Source organism: Tiliqua scincoides, chromosome 10 (genome assembly GCF_035046505.1).
Source record: "Tiliqua scincoides isolate rTilSci1 chromosome 10, rTilSci1.hap2, whole genome shotgun sequence".
NCBI classification, from domain to species: Eukaryota; Metazoa; Chordata; class Lepidosauria; order Squamata; family Scincidae; genus Tiliqua; species Tiliqua scincoides.
Genome location: NC_089830.1, coordinates 17,120,927 through 17,140,723, shown reverse-complemented (window position 1 = coordinate 17,140,723; position 19,797 = coordinate 17,120,927). Strand labels below are relative to the sequence as shown.

Genomic DNA, 19,797 nt, shown 5'->3' with positions numbered 1-19,797 from the left:
GGTTAGGCAGCGGGCAGGTTTATGTTCTACTTATGTAAATAACATAGTGTAGGTGGTATACAAATCTTAAAATGATGACCCTGCTCTTAACCAAACAGCTGCACAATTTGAGGAGCACACATTATAATTTCTTTTTTCAGTCATTTATGCTCATCACAATTCTGCCACCTACACAACAAAGCGGAAGGACATGCTTCTGTCTAAGTTAGGGAAATGGTATATTTTGTAGAAGGATATCACACATTCAGGTACCTTTGCTCAGTCATATTCAGAGGTGAGTAAAACATGATTACAGTCTAAATCTTACAATCTTAATCTTACAGTCTAAATTACAATGGACTTACTTCCAATAACTTCTCTACTATTGTGTTAATACCACAAGAAATTATGCTCTAGGGTTCAAACTGAATTACAGGAATTTTAAGAAATTTAAATTAATGCAGAAGGGAACATACAAGAATAGCCCTACTCCATTTATACTAATGGATACAATAGTCTAATTAGATTCTGTTGGTAAGAATAAAAGGTTAATTTGGGGGAAAAGAGCTATACTTGAGTTCCAGACTCAGTATGAGAATCCTTCATTACTAAGAAAATGCACTTGGCTAATGTAACAAATACATTTTGAAATGTACTTTAGAAATATACATTCTATGCATCACTTCTTTGAGAAAGGAAATGTAAAGGAAAATGATTTTAGAAATGCAGTTGAATTTTGGTAAGAAAATTCAAATGGCCCTGTGAACAGTAAAGTAAAACAAGACTGAGTGAAGGCAAAGCATGCCCTCTGTTTCAGAGAGAGTCTGAAAATAATTTTAGGATCACAAATGTAACAGTACTTTCCAGCAAAGCAACTACAAAACATTCAAATTTGAGAATGTTGGGGTAAGGGGAAGGAGGCTCCATCTTAAGGTCTCTGCCTTCCATTACACTATTTTCCACTATGATCAACTAGATTTCTACTGCGGCTACCTGACCATTAGTCCAAGGTGCTATTTACCCTAACTAGGTTATTCACTGAAGTTGACAGTGCTGCTGCTGCTTTGAGAACTGAAATACAGACACAAGAAACTATATGCTATCTGGTTAAGTCTCACTACTTTGTATAGGGGAAAAACCTGCACCAGAACATGTGAAGCATTTCAGAAACAGATAAGAGGTCTCAGCTCATGAGAAGGATAGAAAAGGCACCGCAGAGAGACAGAGAATCAGAGCTACCCACAGCGATACCTGGCTTTTCTCGAAATTGTTCCACAGGTTCTGATTCCGGAACCCCAACCAACACCACATCCTCCTGCTTCTCCTCCTCTACGGGTCTGAACTCAATTTTTTGAGAGGTACGTTTAGCTGAAGAAATGGCGCACATGTTACACAAAGTACATACATTACACTGCTAACTCACAAAGTGCACAATGTTTAGATATAATTAACAGGCTACATTAGGTCAAGATATACTGTTAAATTTAAGAGAGCAATTTAAGGGTTTCTTTTCATGAAATTTAGTTCTCAGGTTACTCCAACAACATGGGTGCTGTTGTGCACCTATGCCTTCCCACCCTACATGAGAAGCCCTGCGCCATGTGGGAAACGTTTTCCCAGGGTTGGACTAAAGATTTCCTGGCACTGAAATGGCATACCAAATGCTGCCCCCCCTTTCTTAACATGCCGGTCACCACTTCTGCCACTCCCTGGATTTGAAAAAAAGGGAACAGAGTGGAAGAGGAGCAGGCGCCACCCTAAGTCACCATCTGAGGTGACACCTTGATTAACCCAATGGACAGGACAGCCGTGCTCCTCCCTACATGGCCTGAGGCTTCTCACATTATCTGGCAGCAAGGAAAGGAGTGGTGACTTCAGTGATTCCCACATCACTAATGTTAAGTTGTAAAATAGACCTATGTTCCTGATTATTTTATTCCTGGTGCAACATGCAAATCAGGACCTTGTGAAGCCAATGAAATTGAAAATTTCAATAAACATTTGTTAAAGTACAACTGCAGAAATATTAAAATCTTGGAAGCCAATTTATCTGAAGCATGAGGAATAATTCGCAAGCAGTAAAGACTGTGTGTATATAGGTTTTTTTAAGAGAGTAAACAAAGTTTAGACACTCACCCCCATCAAGGCTTCTTGAAGCCCGTTTACTCGCAGTCCGTTCAAACTGTGGTGCAGGTCTGTCAATCAAAGCGCTAGCTTGTCTTGTTTGGGCTTGTGTCCGACCACTGTAGCGGAATTTAGAACCCAGTGCCAGGAACCTGCTCTTGGGTATTGCTTCAGTGGAGGTTAGCCTAAAAGGCACATGTATGCTTTAGTTTTACTTCTCTCCAACCCAGGAACCAATTATGCAAAGAAAAATAAGATCAAATATTAATCTGGGGAAGTTATCTACATCACAGGAAACAATAGCATTCATCATGCTCTTTAGACACAGATGCAGTGTCTTGCTTAATCCTGGGTGCCACCCCCCCAAATGATGTCACCAAGTGCCTCCATTTAATATCTCTTCTATGAGTTTTTTCCACATTCATCCACAAAATAAATTGCTGCACTTGACAACAATGTTCCCAAAACCATTACCACCATTACCAACAGCAAGTGGCCTATCTCCATCAACAGGGACCCCAAGGGAGGGTGCAATGTATCATGTGTGCATACAGCACACCACTTTTGAACCAAATCAACAAACTATTTACATAGAATAAATAAATGGTTCCCAGTCCCAAAAAGGGCTCACAATCTAACCAAAGATGCAAAAGAAATACCAGCAAACAGCCTCAAGGAAAACATATTGTGATGGTATGAACAGTCACTCTTCCCCTGCTAAGTACAAAAGGAACACCAGCAATTGTATTTGTTCACAAAGTAATTTTTAAACAATTACATTTGAATTCTGCCATTTTATCCTGACAACCACTCTGCAAGAGAAGAAGGTACATACAGCTGAGACATAATGACTAACCCAAAGTAACATTTTGGGTCATGACGATTTAAACACAAACCTTTCCAGTTCAAGCCCAGCACATTATACCACTCTGATTCTCAATTAATTGAATCCAATGCTTAGAAAATATATTCTAATGGCAAAGTAACGCCTTATGCTTTTTCAGTCATTTATGAGTATAAAGGACTTGGAGGGAAAATCTTCCTGAAAGATTCTATGCTGCCCGACATCAACTAATAAAAAAAAACACCCCAAGAACACGTTTCCCTTCAGCCCGAGGCATAGAGGTTGCAAAGCATAGAATCAACATCCTCCATTCATCAGGTTGAAGAGAAACAAGCACCAGGCGCTGTGTTGCTTTCGTCTGCTGAGACAGACCACTAGTTAAATCTGCCTCAGAATTGTTCACACTGACTAAGAGTGACTCTCCAGCATGTCAGGCAGGGGCCCTTTCCCTGTCTCGCCTGAAGATGCCAGGGATTGAACCTGGGACCTTGTATACACAAAGTAGGTGCTCTCACACCTTGACAAATTAAAAATCAATGTCACCGGGCCCAGATGGCATCCACCCAAGAGTTATTAAGGAACTGAAGAATGACGTAGCCGATCTCTTGACTAAAATATGCAACTTATCTCTTAAAATAGCCACGGTGCCAGAGGATTGGAGGATAGCAAATGTCACACCGCTCTTTAAAAAAGAAAGGGGAGGGGACTTGGGAAACTATAGGCCGGTCAACCTAATGTCTGTTCCAGGTAAGATGGTGGAATGCCTCATCAAAGATAAAATATTAGAACACATAGACTTGCTGAGGGAGAATCAGCACGGCTTCTGTAAGGGTAAGTCTTCCCTCACAAACATTTCAGAATTCTTTGAAAAGGTCAAAAGGCATGTGGATGTGGAATAATCCATGGATATTATATATCTGGACTTTCAGAAGGTGTTTGACATGGTCCCCCACCAAAGGCTGCTGAGGAAACTCCACAGTCAGGGAATTACAGGGCATGTCCTCTCATGGATTAGGAACTGGTTGAGGACCAGGAAGTACAGAGTGGGACTCACATTGTAATTTTCACAATGGAGATAGGTGAGAAGCAGTGTGCCCCCAAGGATCTGTCCTGGGACTTGTGCTTTTCAAACTGCTCATAAATTACCTGGAGACGGGGTTGAGCAGCAAGGTGGCCAAGTTTGTGGACAACACCAAACTTTTCTGAGTGGTGAAGACCAGAAGAGATTGTGAAAAGCTCCAGAAGGATCTCTCCAAACTAGGAGAATGGGCAGCAAAATGGCAGATATGTTTCAATGTAAGTAAATCTGAAGTCATGCACATTAGGGTAAAAAAATCAAAACTTTATATATAGGTTAATGGGTTTTGATATGTCTGTGACAGGAGAGAGATCTTAGGGTGCTGGTGGACAGTTCAATGAAAGTGTCAACCCAATGTGCAGTGACGGTGAAGAAGGTTAATTCCACGCTTGGGATCATTAGAAAAGGTATTGAGAATAAGAAGGCTAATATGAAAATGCTGTGGTACAAACTGATGGTAAGGCCACACCTGGAGTATTGTGTCCAGTTCTGGTTGCCACCATCTCAAAAAGGATATAGCGGAAATGGAAAAGGTGCAGAAGAGAGCAAACAAAATGATTACTGGGCTGGGGCATCACCCTTACGAGGAAAGTCTACAGCATCTAGGGCTCTTCAGTCTAGAAAAGAGAAGCATGAGAGGGGACATGATTGAGACATACAAAATTATGCAGGGGATGGTTAGAGAGACACTCTCTTTCTTCTCATATAACACCAGAACCAGAGGACAGCCACTAAAATTGAGTGTTGGGAGAGTTAGGACAGACAAAAGAAAAAAATTTTTTACCCAGCGTGTGATTAGTCTGTGGAACTCCTTGCCTCAGGAAGCAGTGATGGCATCTTGCCTAGATGCTTTTAAGAGGGAATTGGGACAAATTTCTAGAGAAAAGGTCCATCATGGGTTATTAGTCTGTGTAAGCTCCTGATTTTAGAAGTAGGCTACCTCAGAATGCCAGATACAGGGGAGGGCACCAGGACGCAGTTTGTGTCTCATTGTCTTCTGTGTTCCCATTTGGTGGACCACTGTGAGATACAGGAAGCTGGACTAGATGGGCTTTTAACCTGATCCAGTGGGGCTCTTCTTATTTTCTTAACACACTTTCTCCCACCTAATTCTAGATCTTTAAGAACATAAGAACATAAGAACATAAGAACAGCCCCACTGGATCAGGCCATAGGCCCATCTAGTCCAGCTTCCTGTATCTCACAGCGGCCCACCAAATGCCCAGGGAGCACACCTGATAACAAGAGACCTCATCCTGGTGCGCTCCCTTGCATCTGGCATTCTGACTTAACCCATTCCTAAAATCAGGAGGTTGCGCATACACATCATGGCTTGTACCCCATAATGGATTTTTCCTCCAGAAACTTGTCCAATCCCCTTTTAAAGGCGTCTAGGCTAGACGCCAGCACCACATCCTGTGGCAAGGAGTTCCACAGACCGACCACGCGCTGAGTAAAGAAATATTTTCTTTTGTCTGTCCTAACCCGCCCAACACTCAATTTTAGTGGATGTCCCCTGGTTCTGGTATTATGTGAGAGTGTAAAGAGCATCTCCCTATCCACTCTGTCCATCCCCTGCATAATTTTGTATGTCTCAATCATGTCCCCCCTCAAGCGTCTCTTTTCTAGGCTGAAGAGGCCCAAACGCCGTAGCCTTTCCTCATAAGGAAGGTGCCCCAGCCCCGTAATCAGCTTAGTCGCTCTCTTTTGCACCTTTTCCATTTCCACTATGTCTTTTTTGAGATGCGGCGACCAGAACTGGACACAATACTCCAGGTGTGGCCTTACCATCGATTTGTACAACGGCATTATAATATTAGCCGTTTTGTTCTCAATACCCTTCCTAATGATCCCAAGCATAGAATTGGCCTTCTTCACTGCCGCCGCACATTGGGTCGACACTTTCATCGACCTGTCCACCACCACCCCAAGATCTCTCTCCTGATCTGTCACAGACAGCTCAGAACCCATCAGCCTATATGTGAAGTTTTGATTTTTTGCCCCAATGTGCATGACTTTACACTTACTGACATTGAAGCGCATCTGCCATTTTGCTGCCCATTCTGCCAGTCTGGAGAGATCCTTCTGGAGCTCCTCACAATCACTTCTGGTCTTTACCACTCGGAAAAGTTTGGTGTCGTCTGCAAACTTAGCCACTTCACTGCTCAACCCTGTCTCCAGGTCATTTATGAAGAGGTTGAAAAGCACCGGTCCCAGGACAGATCCTTGGGGCACACCGCTTTTCACCTCTCTCCATTGTGAAAATTGCCCATTGACACCCACTCTCTGCTTCCTGGCCTCCAACCAGTTCTCAATCCACGAGAGGACCTGTCCTCTAATTCCCTGACTGTGGAGTTTTTTCAGTAGCCTTTGGTGAGGGACCGTGTCAAACGCCTTCTGAAAGTCCAGATATATAATGTCCACGGGTTCTCCCGCATCCACATGCCTGTTGACCTTTTCAAAGAATTCTATAAGGTTTGTGAGGCAAGACTTACCCTTACAGAAGCCATGCTGACTCTCCCTCAGCAAGGCCTGTTCGTCTATGTGTTTTGAGATCCTATCTTTGATGAGGCATTCCACCATCTTACCCGGTATGGATGTTAGGCTGACCGGCCTATAGTTTCCCGGGTCCCCCCTCTTTCCCTTTTTAAAAATAGGCGTGACATTTGCTATCCTCCAATCTTCTGGTACCGTGGCTGTTTTGAGGGACAAGTTGCATACCTTAGTCAAGAGATCTGCAACTTCATTCTTCAATTCCTTAATAACCCTTGGGTGTATGCCATCAGGGCCCGGTGACTTATTGATCTTTAATTTATCAATGAGGTCTGAAACATCTTCTCTTTTAACCTCTATCTGACTTAACTCCTCGGTTAGGCGGGGCCGTTCGGGCAGCGGTATCTGCCCGAGGTCTTCTGCCGTGAAGACAGATGCAAAGAACTCATTTAATTTCTCTGCCATCTCTAAGTCTCCTTTTATCTCCCCTTTCCCTCCCTCACCATCCCTCACCCTCCCTTTCTCCCATGAATATTCACAAGTCCTGAACTGTATGCCATATTTGGGACTATATGATGGATTTTAACTTACTCCAGTGATTTTCAACCAGTGTGTCATGGCTCATGGTTTGTCTTGACCATTTTAGCACCTTGTCAGTGTGCCATGAAATGAAAATTGATGCAAATTGCTGACTTACTCCTTGGCCAGGAACTGGAGTAAAAAGTCAACACGCAACACAATTTGTAACTTCCTCTCGCAATAAAAAAAACCCTCACTAAAAACAACACATACCTGAAAAATGTATGATGTTCAACACAGACTTTCCACAATTTCTTAGCTGCCCGATAGCTAGGTAGTTTGAATCCAATTGTGCTTTCATATTGTTCATGCTATGGAGAAGAGCAGTACAGAGTAAGTTCTCAAATGTCTAGAAGATGTATAATGGATATGTCTATCATCCAGCTAGCATGATACCTATACAGGCTAAACTAAGAAACTAGGCCTCTCTGCACTGTTCGCTAATCAATATTCAAGAGGTGTAATAGCCCTATGGACCAGATACCTTGAACATTAAGGTTATCATGAAAATCTTACAATGGGCATTGCTTCAATATGTTATACTTCTGAACTATTTTTTACTGAACAGGGAAGTCTAGAACTTTGCTGAACAAATTAGCATGAAACTAACATTTCAGTAAATCTCAGATTTTTCTGGAGCTTTCACCAACAAGGAAAATTTTTTTGATTGCTTCATACTGAAGAGATTTTTCCTTATTTGAATATCACAATTATCAGCATCACAGAAATAGCAATACCTGTCAATTGGATCAATCTGCCCCAAATGTCTGGTGAAACAATGAAACTGATCAATTTTTGAAAGTCCAAAGGCTGACAGATTGGCACCACTACAGAAAAGGTCTTACTTCTAATACAACTGATTGATTGTAAAGAAAACACAGGGCATCTCCAGATGATGCTGGTGTTTGTAGAAGCACCTTAAATATTCCATATTGAAGTCATTTAGGGCTTTATAGGCAAGAACTAAACAGCAGAAAACTACAGAAGAACCACCAAGACTAGAAAACCATAATATGCTGCCTGCGGCAAGCACCTGCAGTGTTCAACTGCATTCAAGTCCCATTTAAAGGGCATGACAAGAATCAAGCCAGTGAGTTACCAAAACACAAATGGCAGCAAATTGATTCGGTTTGAACTGCTATTTGTAGACCCATCATTGTCTTCTCAATAATTTTCTAAGATGGAAGAAAGAAAATTGATATAGAAATGGCATATAACCTCAAAGCCTACCTCACCAGGTCGAATCTTTATAAAAAAGCTGCTGCGCTTGTAGGAAATCTTCAGTACTTTGGGCCAAGGGAAACGATTGATTCTCAATTTATCTTTATAGACAAGAAGTCCACTGGAACAAACTCCCAAAGTGATGTCCACACCTTCCAAGTCCTAAAAAGTATACAGGGATAGGATGACACTTTACCAGTATTATTTATAGTTACACAATTTAATAATGCTTCATCAAAACTCTCACCCTTCATGCCTTTGGTTCCTTTCTCAGCCCTCTGAATTTATATTTGCATTTCACCAAGTTACTGGATCACAAAGCCCACATTCTAGATGCTGAGTAACCTCCTTAGATTTTGTTAACTTAAGAGTAAGGGGGATGCCATGCCTTAGACACATCTATTCTACAGTGCGATGCACTGCCACCTTGATCGCCTCCATTTTGAAGGCAGAACGGTGAGATACAAGACATCTAAATTAACTAAGTCCGCATTAGCCCAAATGAAAGATTCCTGGCTTCTTCCTCCACTACAAATATATCAAAGCAAAATAAACACCTATACCAGTGGTTCCCAAACTGGTGGGTCATGACCCACCAAGGAAAGCAGAGGCAGGGCATTCCCCCTTAAGGGAAGTGGCCCTGCTCCAATGGCAGCAATAGTGCTGCAGCCGCCAAGGGGTTTATTTCTTAGCTTGGCGACAGAGCTGACCTCCTGCAGGGTACTGGAGGCTTGCAGCCCCCTCAGATGTCCTTCAAGGTTTCTGTAAACAATCCTTACCTCAGATCAGCAGCTACTTCCTGTTTCCTAAGAAAATCTAAGTTATAAGATTTAAGTTATAAGTAAAAATCTAAGAAATGAAAACAACATTATCTTCTACCTTGGCTTGGTGCAGATCAACTCCATACATAGACAGCTTTTTGGCATTCTCAAGAAATTCCAGATCAGCCTGAGCTGGAGTCATGGACCTGCAGAAGTATAATGGCAAAGATACAATGGGCCCATTCATAATTTTCAGAGACCGATTTCTTTCAAACCATTATTTGCAGATAACTTGTAAAATCCAATTACTGCATTATAGGCATTTAAGAAAAGAAATACACATGAAACTTGATCCTCCAAAGCTCTTGTTCTTTGCATCCCTTCAGTGATGGTTCTTTAGTACTCTAAAGAGTACTACAAAAAAATTGCACTACATTCCATAAGCATCCATTTGCTACATACTGAGGGCCCAATCATATTCAACTTTCCAATGCTGATGCAGCTGTGCCAATGGTGCATGCGCTGCATCCTATGGTCTGGGTGTAATCATGGAGATCTCCTCAAGGTAAGGGTATGTTTGTTCCCTTGCCTCAGGGTTGCATTGTTGCTGAACTGTTAAATAGGACTGGGCCCCGACACTGCACACTTATTTGGGAGTCAGTCCCAATGAATACAAGCATAGGGCTTTGCTGTAATTTCCCATAACAGGTTAGCTTGCAAAAAATGTGGACAATGAACTGAAGCAGGAAGAAAACTGAGATCAAAATTTACATCCTCAAATCAGAGGGAAAAAGGGAGAAAACACGGACTAACTAAAGCTGCAATTCCATGCATGCTTTCTTGGGAGTAAACCCCACTGAATACTTGATACCCCACTGAAAATTGATAAAGCAGTATATATGAACTGATCAGTGCACCAACAATGCCAGTTTGCTTTCTAGGTGATCGTTTTCTACACTGAAGTGGACTCGGCTACTGTACTTTATACTAATGCTAATATTAGCACAATATACTGTAGTAATGTGTCTTATGGCATGCTTGCAACACTCAGAGCTGGCACAGGGAACCCCGAAGCAGCACAGCACTGGGATTGCACTGTTAGAAGCTTAGACCTGAATCAGGATCCGTGGGAAGATCCTCATAATTCTGATTCTAAGTTAACACAAGTCCATTTGAAAAAATCTATATATATGAGCTTAGACAATTCACAGCAGTCAGTTCTTAATACAATTCTTAATATAAAATTAAGAATACGAACTATCACACAAAGGTTTCTTAGACATTATGTAGGAAAAAATGTGCTTATCAGCACATTTGAATGCTATGCAAGTAGCTTCCTAACATGTATACTGTCTTCCAACAGGATAGCATCTAGAGATGTGAAGGTCTGGAAAAATTTGGGGAAAAAATGGTTTTCCCATTTTTCCCCCTGAAGCCTTCTTGCTTTTTTCCAAAACATGGGAAAATTGAAAGAAGAAAAAATTTGATTATGGAATGTTTTATTTTAACTTGATGAATAAAATATTAAGACAAGGTGTTCAAATATTTTCCAAATCATTTCTAAAAAATATGTATGGTATCAGATTACTCTAATTTCTGTGCACCGAGGACAAGCAAGTCCTAGGTTACAAACTGAACTCTCCAATGCAAGAACAAGATGCATTTATTCCTTTAGGAGGTGCTGCTATTGTCACAAGAAAAGAAGAAGGTTTCAGTTTTGTTTTTGCATGTGGGTGGGTATATTTGGTTCTGTTCTGTCCTCTTCACTAAGCCTCAAAGCATTGGAAGAAAACACAGAGCAACAAAAAGGACTTGAAAGTATATACTTAATTTAAAAAGGTAAGAGTTTACATTTATCTGATTCCAGAAAACTGAATCATTTAGCGACATTAGTTTATCTTTATAACCTTTGTGTAAATAATTTAATTACTACTAATCTGGTTCTTTACTTCCCCCACCCACAACCATAATTAGTGTCTTCTTGCAAACTAGCCATTAAATTATTTTTTTTTCCTACTCCCCTCAGGAAAATGGGGAGAAAAATGGGGAGCATCTAGCACATGGAGGCATTTTCACATTACAAGTTCTTCTGAGAACAAAAATGTGATTTGCAAATATTGTCAGATGAAATATGCATTTCCAAATGCTACCAGGATGACAAAACACATTCTTATATTGAACAAGTGTCCTGTAGATATTAAAAAATCCTTCATGGATCCAAGTGAAGAGGACCACAAAGATGAAAATGCACATAGTTTTTCTCAATGTTCTCATTCAAGAAGTCCTCTTTCTACTCCATCTGTAACATCAGCAGCAACACAAAGTGTTGCCCCAACAGCAGCATCTTCAAGTAAACAGAGACTGAAGAGAGCTGCACCCAAAAATTATTCAATAACTTCATTTGTAGACAAGATGACACCTGAAGATCAGGAAAAAATTGATCAAGCTCTTGCAAGAGCAATATATTCTTTTGGAACACCATTTTCAACAACTGAAAACACATACTGGCAGGAAGCTTTGACATGACTAAGACCATCATACCATTTGCCCAGCAGACATTGGAGTTGGAACATGAACGTATAATGGAATCTGTGCAAGGAAAAATTAATGAAGCACTACTTACAGATGGATGGACAAATGTGAAAGGAGAAGGAATTATAAATTTTGTTATAACACCTCAACCAGTTTTTTACAAAAGCATTGAAACAGGCGAGAGTATACTGCAGAGTATATCAGCTGTAAAATATGTGAAGTCCTACAGAAAATTGGGAGTGGTAAAGTATTTGCTTTGCTGACTGACAATGCCAGTAATATGAAAGCAGCATGGGAGATCATAATGGAGAAGTATCCACATATTACTGCAATAGGATGTGCAAGAATAAAATAGTGACACTGAAGCTCTGTTGTAAAACTCGGTGGGCTGGAGTGGTGATCTCCTTTGAAAGTTTGCTGAAAAACAAAAAAGCTCTTCAAGAAACAGTAATAGTTGAAGATCTTAAAGTACCCAGGAGTGTGAGAAACACTGTTCTTGATCAGGATGTCTTCTGGGTTCAGCTGCAAAATTCCCTGAAGATTCTAAAGCCAACTGCTGCAGCAATCACTGCATCTGAATCAGATAGTGCACTTTTGTCAGAAATTCCTTATCTAATGACCAAGATAAAAACTGAGATTTTTGAAAATCTCAGTATATCAGTATCTTAGTATCTCAGTATATCTCCACTTACAACTACAGAAGAAAGTAAAGTGAAAGATTTTATTTTAAAAAGTGATGAATTTTGTTGCCATTCAATTCATGCTGCTGTAAATCTGCTGGATCCAAGAGTCAAAGGTAGAAATACAAGTGATGATAGCACTGTTACTGCATTTGACTGGATTACAAAACAAGCATCACATTGAGGACTTGATGTTGGGAAGGTACTTTCAAATGTTGCAGAACACAGAACATCTTCAGGGATTTGGTCCAGGAATGCAATCTGGGATTCTGCCAAACATATTCCTCCTGCAACATGGTGGCAAGGTCTTTGTACAACACAGCCTCTTGCTTCTCACCTTCTTCAGATTCCTCCACTTCTGCAGCATGTGAAAGAATCTGGTCTATGTTTGGAAACACTCACACTAAATCAAGAAATAAACTGACATGTGAAAAGGTACAGAAGCTTGTTTCAATCCAGGCAAACCTTCAGTTTTTAGAGGTCCATAATAACTGTGATAATGACAAACAGAGTAGCTGCAGAAGCAGAGACTGAAACTGATACTGATAATTACAGCTCAGAAAATGATTCTGATTAAATTTCATGCCCATTCATTAAAACTTAGTCCCACTCCCTTCTATACACTTCTCCCCTCTTCGATTCTTTTTATCAGAATGGGTTTTTTATTTTTATTTCATACTGTGGAGAGGAAATATGAATAACTGTTACTTCTGGATTTTTTTTTGTGGAGGTATTTTGTCAGTTCCACATAAACTAGTAAACAGTTTAGGAGATGGTTGCTCCATTTGTTACAATTACAAATAAATATTACAAGAAAAGTTAATTCTGTTTGTAATAATTGTTTGGATACACTATATTTTTAATATGCTAGTTGTGATAATTTTATGCCAAGTCAAATTGTCCATAGTCATATTTTATGTTCCTAAAGTAATAGAATGACTTTCAATCTGGAAAAGAAAAAAGTGCTAATGTAGCATTTTTTTCAATTCTTCCAAAAATTTGTTTTGTTAAAAAAAAACTGGGTTTTTTCCGAGCTTCAAAATTTCTGGAAGTTTTACATCTCTAGTAGCATCCAATGAGAGAAGCAACAAAATGCTTGAGAAACTCAACAGTCAAGTAGAAAACGAAACCCGTTTCCTAAACTCTGCAGCAATGTAGGAGTTAGGTTCAATTTTTTAGGTGCAGGGGCTGCTTGATGTCAGGATTGTGGCACTCTTGTATACACCTGTATGCTTTTTTTCCATTACAAAGATATCACTGGAATTGCAGTTGCACACATCTTTTTACTTGATCATTGGATAAAGTTAAATATTCACCTGTATGTTTTATGTAGTTCCATGACCTTGTCTCCTAGTTCCTTCGTCTGATTTGGAGCCAACTTGAATTCATTGACATAATCTGCACTGTGCAGATCTGGGTCATAGTCTCCTAGCTCGGACTGGATAGTGTAGGAACCCAATAAAGCTAATGTAGCAAAGGAGCATGGAAGCCGCCCAGTGATGATGTCTTTTCTCAGTTGAAGACACAAATAATACCTGCAAAAGAGGGAATGAAACATCATAATGAAGCATTCAAGCCTCTGACACAAGGATGATCACTTTCTCTATAAACAGCTGACTGGCTGGTACTGCAAACTAGCTTTTTCATCTCAAAAGTTAGCATACCCTCTTCGCTTTCACTTCAACTGTACTTTCATGTACTGGAAAAAGACTCCTGGCCATAATGACAAGCAGTCAGACTTGGTATCATAAGCATGTATTCAGTATAGACATTCAGAAACATTTTTAAGTTGTTTACTGGATTTTGCGAGTTTACTATTTATACTTTTTAAAAAATTTATAATTCTTTTTTTTTTAAGTTGTGTTTAGAAGAAACTTTGAATGCTTGGGAGGGAGATAAAGTGGGGTATAAATTTGTAAATAAAAGATAGCAATCATTTTAGTGAAGATGCTTACTCTGCACAATCTGGAATATAAAGGATCACGCCTGAGTAGCATCTCTCTCAGATCCCTTTACTTCTCTGACATTAAATTATACTTTTGCCAGCCAAAAAATAAAATTACCTGCTCAAAAAGAAAATGGTACTGCACATGTATATAACAAGTCTGTTCCTAGAGCAAGCACCTAGACAGCTTAACACAGAGGTCTCTGTGTGCACATACGGAGCCTGGACCCATAGTGCAGCTACAGCAACATTCTGATCCTGAATGCTGGTGAGCTTACAAAGCCCCTGCTTCTTGCAGACCGCTCTGTCCCTCTCAACTGGAATCTACCTATCCAAGTCTGAATTGGCCCTTGCACACAGGTTATTCCTGTTCAGAATGCACAAATGGTTCAGATTGCACATGTCAGGAGAAACTATACTATAACTGGAATGATAAATCACACATGGGACTCCTTGCATCATGTGGCCAAGCAGCAGATCTACCCAGTCCCTTCCTGCTCTTTCCTAGGCACCAGGACATGGCCTGGAAAGTGCACAATCTTCAGGAAATCTTTTGTGGTACATACAAATACCTCCTCATACACAAGTTGGGTGGCGGTAAGTGCAAGGTTTAAGGCAAGCCACTGTTCTCTGCAGCCTGCATGACTAGACTAAGCCTGCATGACTTAGACTAGACATGCTCAAGACATGCTTAGAATTTGAAACGCTTTGTTCTTCATCCGCACGACTGACCTTTTATAGACCATTTTACTGATTGGCAAATAGAAACTGAGAGAAAGTAATCTGACCAAGGTCACCATTTGAGGCACACAAAATCAAACCTGACACTTCTGAAATAAATCAAATAGCAAATGTTACATAGCCAGGATCCAACAAGCCCCTTTAGGACACTGAAGAACTTGTATTCATCCAAGGTATTTTTTTCCCTTTGCACAGTAGATCACTTCCACAACTGCTTTCAAAACCGCTCCCCTCCCCAATTTCAAAATGATCCAACTCATGACTCAGAAGGCTGGTCTCAAGGAACTCATCACACAGTTTCATGGCTCCTGGCAGGTGTGTGCATTTTTAAAATCTTACACTTTATTATTTATCCTGTCAACCTGACAGATGGACTATCATTATCCTTTTTTTAAAATCAAGAGAATTATTTGACTTCTTGTTTTCCCCCAAACACTGCAAACCTTGTTATATCCTCTGTTAGTTGTGCTGGATCTGGAGGATAAAATTTCACATTGAAAGTGAAATCCCATGGGCCTCCTGAAATTAGAAAATGGGAAATTTGTTGTGAGTTGTCACTTTACAATATTTCTTTCAGATATAAATTACCACAAGAAATTATAAAGATATCAATAACATTTCATAACTATTTATGAAATGCATAACTTATCAAATCCCCTATCCTTGCTTTCCCCCCATACAGAAATGAGATCGAAAGATACAAGATAGAAGAATGTGTCATAAAATCAAGGTTTTGTTTTACAGAAAGAAGTTGACTTTCCCCCAAGCATCCATTCATCTATCCAAAATATGGATCTTCACTCAAAGTGATGCAATACAGTAAGAGGACATTCACAGTTTATCTGTTAGAAAAGTTTCTCATTTTTATTAATAGGGGGAAACATGTTCATATAAATTGCTTACAGCAATGTTTTAAAAAGTCTGTTGTACAAAATTTCTTTTGTAAACATACTATAAAAAAGAAACAGTTTTATAGGGGAAAAATTGGTACATAAGCTGTAAAATATAATGGTGGTACATTGTTTGAATCTGTGCTGATCCCCTCCATCAGCCTTGTATGAACTCCAGTGATTCTGAGCAGTTGTCTCAGTTGCATGCCAAGGTTATAAATATCTATAGTCGAAAGAAAAAAAACCCATTCACTCAAGCCACTTACCATGAACCTGCTTTTTAATCTCTTTGGCAGCGTCAAGCCATGTCTGTAAGAAAATACTAGCAATTATTCATACAGAGTTTAACAATTATTACAAAGAGCATCACATGGAAACAGAGGGCAACAAAATTTACTAACAACTATGGCTGGATGCCAATTGGGTTAGTTTAATGTGTAATACTGCTGCACAGAGCTATCTAGCGCACTGGTGGAAGCAGATTCAACCCCCACAATACAAATGATTAATTCAAATCAAACTTCTGAAGATTCCCTCATAATTGATTAGGCATTTAGCTGTGGCTAAGCAGTTCTTGCTTAGGAACAGCTACATTTCTCTTAATCTTGCCTAAAGACCTCAGTCTGACAGAGACAAATCACTTGCACAACAATTTTACTGATTTTGGAAGTTCATAAACTTCTTTTTACAGAGATGCTTTTAAGACCAACACAAAAAAGATACAGGCCAATTCTATGGCAAACAGGTGAGCCCAAGTCCACTGATGAGTAAGAACAAGCTGCATAATGCAATCCTATGCATGCTTATTCAGAAGTAAATTCCACTGTATTCAACTGGAATACCTCCTAAGTGAGCCCACACAGGTTTATAACCTAGCTGCCCAATCCTATCTAAATTCACGCATGGTGCAGCAGCAGTACCAGTGCAGTTTCTGCTGCATCCTGTGGGGAATTTTTAGTTGCTGGGGGTCTCCTCAGGGTAAGGGGATCTTTTTCCCCTTGCCCCAAGGTGAGCCCCAGCAGCTGCTATAGGGCAACATGGACCTGCGCCCACTCAATCACTAGCTCAACTCCATATTGCTCTATGCAGGTGGATCAGACCTAGGAAGGGGATCCGGATTTGGCATAGACCTCCACAGCCAATCCTGCCTCCCTTCTGAACTGCTCTCCTCCATCTCCTAGTCACCACCGCGTTCTGCCCACCCCTCCCCCATTCCATCCACCTCATTCATCCCACTCCCTGCAACCCTGTGCTAGCTCACTTCCTGCAGGTGTCTGTCAGACGCTGGTCACTCACTGCTTGGCTAGGCCACATTTGTGATGGCCGTAAAGGAGGCTATGCTGGCAGAATGCATGTACCACCAGTATAATCCTCCAATAGAATTGGGCTGTAAACCACCTATTTACAGTAAGAAAAAGCAACAATTTGAAGCCAGTTTAAGAGGAGCAGAACAAAAATCTGACAAAATAAAATCTTTACTTGACCAGAGAAATTCAGTTTCCCTGGAAGCAGCCCCAGACTGCTGCAATGGAGACCTCCGCGCCACTTAGAAGTTGCGCGGAAGGCTCCATGGGGGCCTTGGAAGCTTTCCCTCTGCCTGTGAGGGACGACCTGAGAGGCAGAGGAGGGGCGCCCAAGAGCGCTCCTGGGAGGCAGTGAGAAGCTATCTCTCAGGCAGCGCTTCAGCGCCAGACCGGGTTGCCCCCCTCCCCATCTACTTTATAGGAGCATAGGATATGGGCAACCTAGAGCATCGGTGCAAGGGAAGATGCGACTCCCGTTGCACTGACGCTCTAGGGCGCCTGTCTCATATCCTCCGGAGAAAACACTTCTCTAGGGCACCCTCCCCCCTCCTCTGGAGGATACAAGACAGGCGCACTAGAGCATCAGTGCGACGGGAGTCGCATCTCCCATCACGCTGCTTCTCTAGAACACCCTCCCCCCTGCCCCGGAGGTTACGAGATGGACGCCCTAGAGCATCAGCGTGACAGGAATCGCATCTCCTGACGTGCTGCCTCTCTAGGGCGCCCGTCTCCCATCTTCCTAAAAAAGAGGAGCAGAGGGGCGCAGCTCAATCAGCACTGAGGCGCTGATAGAGAGGCAACTTCTTGCTGCCTCTCCACACTGCTCCTGGGCGCTTCTCCTCCGGTGGGGGGGAACAAGCCTCGAGGAGGGGCCCCTGGAGGGTCAGCGGCCCGGGGACTTTGGCCTGTTTGCCCCCCTCTAGGTACGCCAGTGGGTGAAACAGGAAGGGATGGAGATTTCAAACACCCATTAGAGAGTTTAGAGCCCAATCCTATGCATGTATACTCAGAAGTAAGCCCCATTATAGTTAATATGGCTTACTCTGGTAAGTGTTGATAGGATTGCAGCCTTAGTACGGCTATCAGTCCCACAAAACTGTTACCAAAATGTATATACCAAATTGTATATCTAGCCTGCATAAAAGAGCTAGAATGAGGTGACCAGTTTCATTTTCACACAATTTGAAAACCAGGTCTGCTGAGATGAAAGAATACCCTTCCTAAACCACCAAGCATCTTTCCTAGCCTAAAGGATATTTTATTCTAGAATCTAGATGGTATTGGTACAGCTATGGTTAGTTTTAAAGTGAGGTTCTTTTAAAAAATTATGTCTACAACTATTACTGCCATCCTTCTAACTCAGGGGCACCCAAACCCCAGCCCAGGGGCCACTTGTGGCCCTTGAGGCCTCTTAATGCGGCCCTCAGGGAAACCCCAGTCTCTAATGAGCCTCTGGCCCTCCAGAGATTTGTTGGCACCCACACTGGCCTGATGCAACTGCTCTCAGTGTGAGGGCAACTGTTTGACCTCTCGCATGAGCTGTGGGATGAGGGCTCCCTCCACTGCTTGTTGTTTCACGTCTGTGATGCAGTAGCAGCAGCAGCAAAGGAAAGGCCAGCCTTGCTTTGTGCAAGGCCTTTTATAGGCCTTGAGCTATTGCAAGACCTGCATTCATTCATATAAGTTCATCTTTAATATATTCACTTATGTAAATGTATGTAAATTTATGCAAATTTAAAATGTAAATTCTTTTTTCCCCCGGCCCCCGACACAGTGTCAGAGAGACTATGTGGCCCTCCTGCCAAAAACTTTGGACACCCCTGTTCTAACTGAATGAAGTTGAAGTCTGTCCTGTATTTCCAAATAACCACCTGGATTTAACCAGCCGAATGCAGAATGGATAACATTAAATTGAATTTGCACTGCACATTGTGGATGCCCTCTATAAGTGGGGTACCGTATCTTCTCCCAATTGTGACTGCGTGGTTGAAAACCCAACATATAGTGACGGAGCGGCAAAACAGACCTTATAATAGATTTTGCTGATTTTCTGGCTGTGACAAATGAAGTTTAAAATTTATATTTGTAAGTTTATTAATATTTTAGATTTTTTATTTTAATCTATATGTTTATTAAATGTGATGTGAATGTGCCATATGATAAAATAAATTGAATGATATTGGTATTACAAAATCCACACAATTTGGTACAAAGGCTCATCTTGTGGATCTGCAATTTTGTAAGCCAGGCAATTTTTTAAGGTGTGTATGTGCTGATGTTGCAACTGCTGGCTTTCCACAGCAAAATAAGCCATCCCCAACACAGCCTTGCCGGCTCTAAACTCAATCATGCATTCATAAAACTCATCCTGTTTGCTTAATCTAAAAGACAATGAGGAGGCTGAGCAATTAATGATACTTTTATCCTCATGCTATGTCATGAATCAGAGGGAAACAATTCTCTCTTTCAGACAAACATGAAGTTCTACATAAACTCCTTCCAGTGCTCAATGGACAGGCTATTAACTTTCGCTCGCTCATTGTACAGTGTGGGAAAATACCCCTTTCCTTGAGAAAACAAATTTGACACAATGCCAGGAAAAAAGTTAGCACAATATTTTACTCTC

The 19,797-nt window shown here is 41.1% G+C and overlaps 1 protein-coding gene across 26 annotated transcripts in view; it reads right to left on the bottom strand.

Moving 5' to 3' along the window:
* Positions 1 to 19,797, bottom strand: part of EPB41 (erythrocyte membrane protein band 4.1) — a 164,044-nt gene that overhangs the window by 51,803 nt on the left and 92,444 nt on the right. For 16 of the 26 annotated variants that reach the window (XM_066638544.1, XM_066638524.1, XM_066638520.1 and 13 more), the window contains exons 5-12: positions 16,134 to 16,176; positions 15,421 to 15,496; positions 13,608 to 13,826; positions 9,198 to 9,285; positions 8,328 to 8,480; positions 7,311 to 7,408; positions 2,116 to 2,288; positions 1,231 to 1,347 (exon numbers count right to left, since the gene is read on the bottom strand). In XM_066638544.1, the coding sequence (XP_066494641.1) occupies positions 1,231 to 1,347; positions 2,116 to 2,288; positions 7,311 to 7,408; positions 8,328 to 8,480; positions 9,198 to 9,285; positions 13,608 to 13,826; positions 15,421 to 15,496; positions 16,134 to 16,176 (967 nt within the window). The remainder of the gene's footprint in view (positions 1 to 1,230; positions 1,348 to 2,115; positions 2,289 to 7,310; positions 7,409 to 8,327; positions 8,481 to 9,197; positions 9,286 to 13,607; positions 13,827 to 15,420; positions 15,497 to 16,133; positions 16,177 to 19,797) is intronic. The other 10 variants (XM_066638536.1, XM_066638547.1, XM_066638546.1 and 7 more) reach the window with 1 other exon arrangement.